Genomic DNA, 4,657 nt, shown 5'->3' on the forward strand with positions numbered 1-4,657 from the left:
AGCTCGCCCGGTCAGGGCCGCCGGTACGAAGAGGCATCTGGTCTGTACGTACGCTTTTGGTTTTTTATGCCTAATTCAGTCTATCCGAGGACAAACAGGGGTAGCGCCAGCCACTACATTAGGGACTTTATTCCTGACTTCTAGACGCCCAACAGGACAAAACGTAAGGAGTACTGCCGAGACAAAAATAGCTTTAATCGGGCTATTTGACATCCTTTCAGGCAGCAGGCAGGCTTTGAGGCTTCTCGGGTAATTCAGGGGGTCAGACACATTAGGCCGAGCAGCACTCAGGGGGTCGGATAATAAAAACAGCTGAGGGTCTAAGGCCACCGCCTGAAATTCTCCATTGTCAGCGCTCCAAGGAAGCTCCCTCCACAGAGGCAGCAATGCCTGAGTACAGGAACTTTTCTTCATAGTCATCAACCCAGACATCGTGGAATGACATAGCTTTCCCACTTCTGAGTTAATGCTGCAGTATGTTCTCAGAAACAACACAAGTTTCTTCTGGTAACACCTACAAAACACCTGTTTCGAAAGTATTTCTCAGCTTAGGTTTATAATAAGCACGCAAAACGACAAATCATTTTAAAGATGCCTAAGGAAAAAAAAAAAATCTTAGCAGTGTAACATTTACTTTGGCATTTTTCCACTTGTATTTCTAACACTTCCTTTCCCGGTCCCTCTTCACCATCACCTACATTGTTTATTCATGACAAAGTTTCAGCATGATACATGTTTGCAGCCAAAGGTTTTCAAATACTTGTTAACTATCTGATATTTAAGATTTTTTTATGGGCATGAGGACCTTGATTGTGCACTCCCCCCTTTCCAGTAGCTCCCCCCCAAAAAAAACTACAACAGACAGGTGCATTTATTTAATGCTTTAGTCACTGAAATTGAACAAGTAAATTAGTTGCAAGGGAAAATATTCAAATATAAATTTGGTAAAGTACATTCTCCTCACAGAGGACTAACCACGTGCCACAGACCTGTGTGCAAAAGAGAGCCTATGAACAATTTTTAGAGCATGGAAGCATACCCTAGGGCAGAGGATTAATATCAGAAGTTTCAACCTAAAAATATAATAAAATAAACACAAAATTAAGATCTGGAAAACAGAAGTGCCAACTACAGTTGTCTTGTCAGTCATAGCTGTACCTCACTACCCCAAAGCTATTACAAAAGCTCTCCTAGGCTTCTCCAATTAATATGACTAATCCTTAGCAGGCAGAAGTCAATATAGCTCTACTGAAGTCACTGGAATCTGTGACTTCATGAGAACCGACGCATCCCTAAGTGTGGCTCCAAAAAAGCTACTGCATGTACTTGTCACAAAAGCATGGCAGAATAATGGCAGGATTATTTAAATAAAGATGCACAAATACTGAGTAATACAAGAATACAAAAAGTATGAACGTCACAGAATGTTAGTTCAACAGTACCAGTATTTCTAACCAACTGTAATTTTTAAAAAGTCTACTATTCAGTACATACTTGAAAAGTTACAGCAGAACAATAGATTTATAAAGAGATTTGCACCTGTTTTTAAGTAGAAAATACAAGTTATATCTTCCAGTTTCTATTAGTCTTAGCAAATTTCATACAGCCTTTGGTTTCAAACCAATACAATGCCATTAACATTAGAGTGCTTACTTAGTATTGATTAGGAGAGGATGCTGTACAATTGAGGGAGAAAATGTGAAAAACGGGAGTACCAAAGTACTGTATTATAGAAAGTAAAGGCTGAAGCAAAAATACTCTTGGGTATATTCTGTACATCATGTAAACACACATTCAGAATAGTAAACAGGCTAAAATGTCTTCCAAACCTCCCAAACAGTTACAATATAGCATACATATATATATAGCATATATAACATCATCTTTAGGAAATGTAGCCCATTACATCCTAATTCTGTGCTTAACTCATTTGCAATTCAGACAATACATTCATATATTAGCAGTACATCTCATTTATTATTTTGAGTTTGCTGGTTGCCATAGACAAGGACAGATCAAAGAATACTGAGCCTTGCTTTTAATTCAGATAGTGTCAGTATATAAGCAACGCTCAGCTGTTCAAGAACCACCTTTTTTGTTACCAAAGCTGCGAATTTTCAGATTTATGTATAGCAAATCAAGCTGAAATTCTGTTCTTTGCAGAACAGTAGTTTTCCCAATTATTTTTCATTAATTGGGTAGAGCAAGTAGTTAGCTTCTATTTTAAAAAGCAGATATAAAACTTACCAGTAAGCACACACCAAAAAAAATTACTACTTGTATATATAACATTCAGTCTCTCTCTATTTTTTTAGTTTTGGATAATAACACTTTGAAAACACACCAAATTTTTTTAGTATTGTAAGAAGCAACTTACTTGCTCACCTACCACAAAAAAAGAAAACAAAAAAGTTTATTAATTTTGCAATTTCTCAAAGTGGCTTTTAAAGGCATTGTGATATACGCAAATCCACTGCAGCAAAGTATTACAGAGTAGTACTAGCATGAAATAGAAATTAATGCAAGAAATGAAGCTTAAGATGTTTCTGACTATGTTTTAAAGGAAGATCTCAGCGCCTCACACTAAGAATTCCTTCTAGCATTAAACCTTCTTCACTTCTGGGTAAATCATGACTGACTATCTTTCTTCAAAGCTTCCAGTCTTTGTAGTAATGCGTTTCCAAACACCTCTCGATATGCAGGGCTGAGAGAGTCCAATAAGGAGTAGACAGTTTCATGGTATGGAGTTTGCAGTCTGTCATCAGTCTGATCAAAATCATAAGCTACTACCTGCAACAAAGAAATCATTGGTTAGAATCACCTTGCAATGGGAAACAGGTATCACAACATTTAACTTTGCTAGTCAGGGTAGTACAGTAATGTAAGAACAAAAGATACTGGACTTAAATCACAACCTGTGCTTTCTACTATGGGGCTAAGTGATAATACAGTATTTAGATAGTTTCAAATACCTTCTGCCCAAAACTCAGAATATTGGTAAGATCTATCACTACAACCTTTGAAAAGAAGTCTTACATCTACATGTTTGCACAAAAAATACCAATGGTGCAAAAGGGAGTTGTATACATGCTGTATTACTGACTTACCTGGGTACCCACGAAACCCAAAGACTGACATGCCTATAACAAATTGCTGCTTCAATCTTCATCATTTTGTGTCTCAAACACATGCCTGGTTTTTCATCAACTTCCCTTCCTGCTCTGCTGGAAGGAACTAGTTAAAAGTTCCACTTTCTAAGAGAAAACACGTACAACAGGCTTTCATAAAAGTACAAGAGGAATAAGTACGCTGTTTTGGTGTCACTGAAGTATTTTTCTAGGCACCGTTTGAACACTATCATTGTTCAAAACAAAGAGGATTAAGAAATTATAAACAAGTTAGTTTACCCTGAGTCCTGCTTCAGTGAGCTCCAGGCAGTATCTGTTCCTTTCCCTGGTTTCCACATTGATATATGCCACATCCTCTGCACAGGGAAGGGTTTTTGAGACAAACATGTTGCTGACAGCGAACAGAACATCATTCACAACAGCTTCGGCTTCTAGTCTCATATCTTTCACATCTGTTCCTTCGAAGTCTCTATAATCAGAATCCTCTTCAAACCCCGTATTATTGGGTAACTCCATAGGATTGCAATCAGTCTCCATTCTGCATATGGAAACATTTATTTTAGATTTATCATACCACTACATTCGATAGCTATTAACACCATAAACCAAGAGTTATATCTTAAGCAGCCATGTTTAATGTTGTCCAAAAAAAGGAAAATAAGAGACAGAGATTTCCGTAACTCATGAAACTCAAAACCAAGATGTTGAGAACAACTGCTCAGGAAAGTTACATTGGCACATAGAAGCAGAGTCAGTATCGCTGAAGTTGCTGCTTCTTGTGCGCGTTAACTCGCATTCTGTTGTATAAGACTCTGTTATGATTCAGCAGTAATTAATTCTGCATTCTGCTGATCCGGGGTGCAGTAGGAAGACAAGTCATGCCTGGAAAAACTGAAATCAATAGCCGTAGAAAATAAAACCCTATTGTTGGTGAATTTAAGAAAGACTTAGAAAAGCCTGCAAACTAAATGGGTTACCAGAGACTATAAAGATGTATTAACAGCAGCTTTTTGTTTACAGTCACCGAGGAACAATTCTCCCGTTAAGCTTTTATGCACAAGTGCCAACACATTTCAGAGACATACATAGCTGGCCTTTGTAAGCAGCTGTTACCAAAAAGGGACAGACGCTGCGGGGGTCTCGGCAGCACCTCCGGCATTTGCCGCTCAGGTACCGGTGTCACCGAGACCTCGGCCGCCTTACGCCCGCTGGGCAACCGTCCTAAGGCCAGCGGGGACAGCCCCCCAGGACGCTCCCGCGCGCTGCGGTAGCTGAGCGCTGCTGCCAGGAGGGGCTGGGAGCTGGCAGTAACCTGGCTGCAGCACCCAAGGCGCTCCCGGCGCGCCACTCATCCCTTCCTGACAGACCCCACCCCGGACCTGCAAACAGGCTCCGAAGGCTCCAAAGGCACCGAAGGCAACAGGGGCGCCGGCGAGCGACCGGCGCAGCCTCGCGCGCCACTGCGATTTACCGGCAGCAGAACGGCCGCGGATCCCACTTGCGCCGCTGCCCCCAGCAGCGCGGGCAGG

At 40.6% G+C, this 4,657-nt stretch overlaps 1 protein-coding gene across 1 annotated transcript; it reads right to left on the minus strand.

Moving 5' to 3' along the window:
• Positions 1-886: 886 nt before the first annotated feature.
• Positions 887-4,477, minus strand: LOC104127792 (GSK3B interacting protein). The gene is made up of 2 exons (XM_035896015.1): positions 3,408-4,477; positions 887-2,790 (listed from the first exon to the last, which is right to left on the minus strand). The coding sequence occupies exons 1-2, from the start codon at positions 3,663-3,665 to the stop codon at positions 2,629-2,631; spliced, it is 420 nt and encodes a 139-aa protein (XP_035751908.1). The 5' UTR covers positions 3,666-4,477; the 3' UTR covers positions 887-2,628.
• Between the last annotated feature and the right edge of the window lie 180 nt (positions 4,478-4,657).

The sequence above is a fragment of the Egretta garzetta genome, unplaced genomic scaffold, assembly GCF_000687185.1.
Source record: "Egretta garzetta isolate BGI_Z169 unplaced genomic scaffold, ASM68718v1 scaffold206, whole genome shotgun sequence".
Classification (NCBI taxonomy): Eukaryota; Metazoa; Chordata; class Aves; order Pelecaniformes; family Ardeidae; genus Egretta; species Egretta garzetta.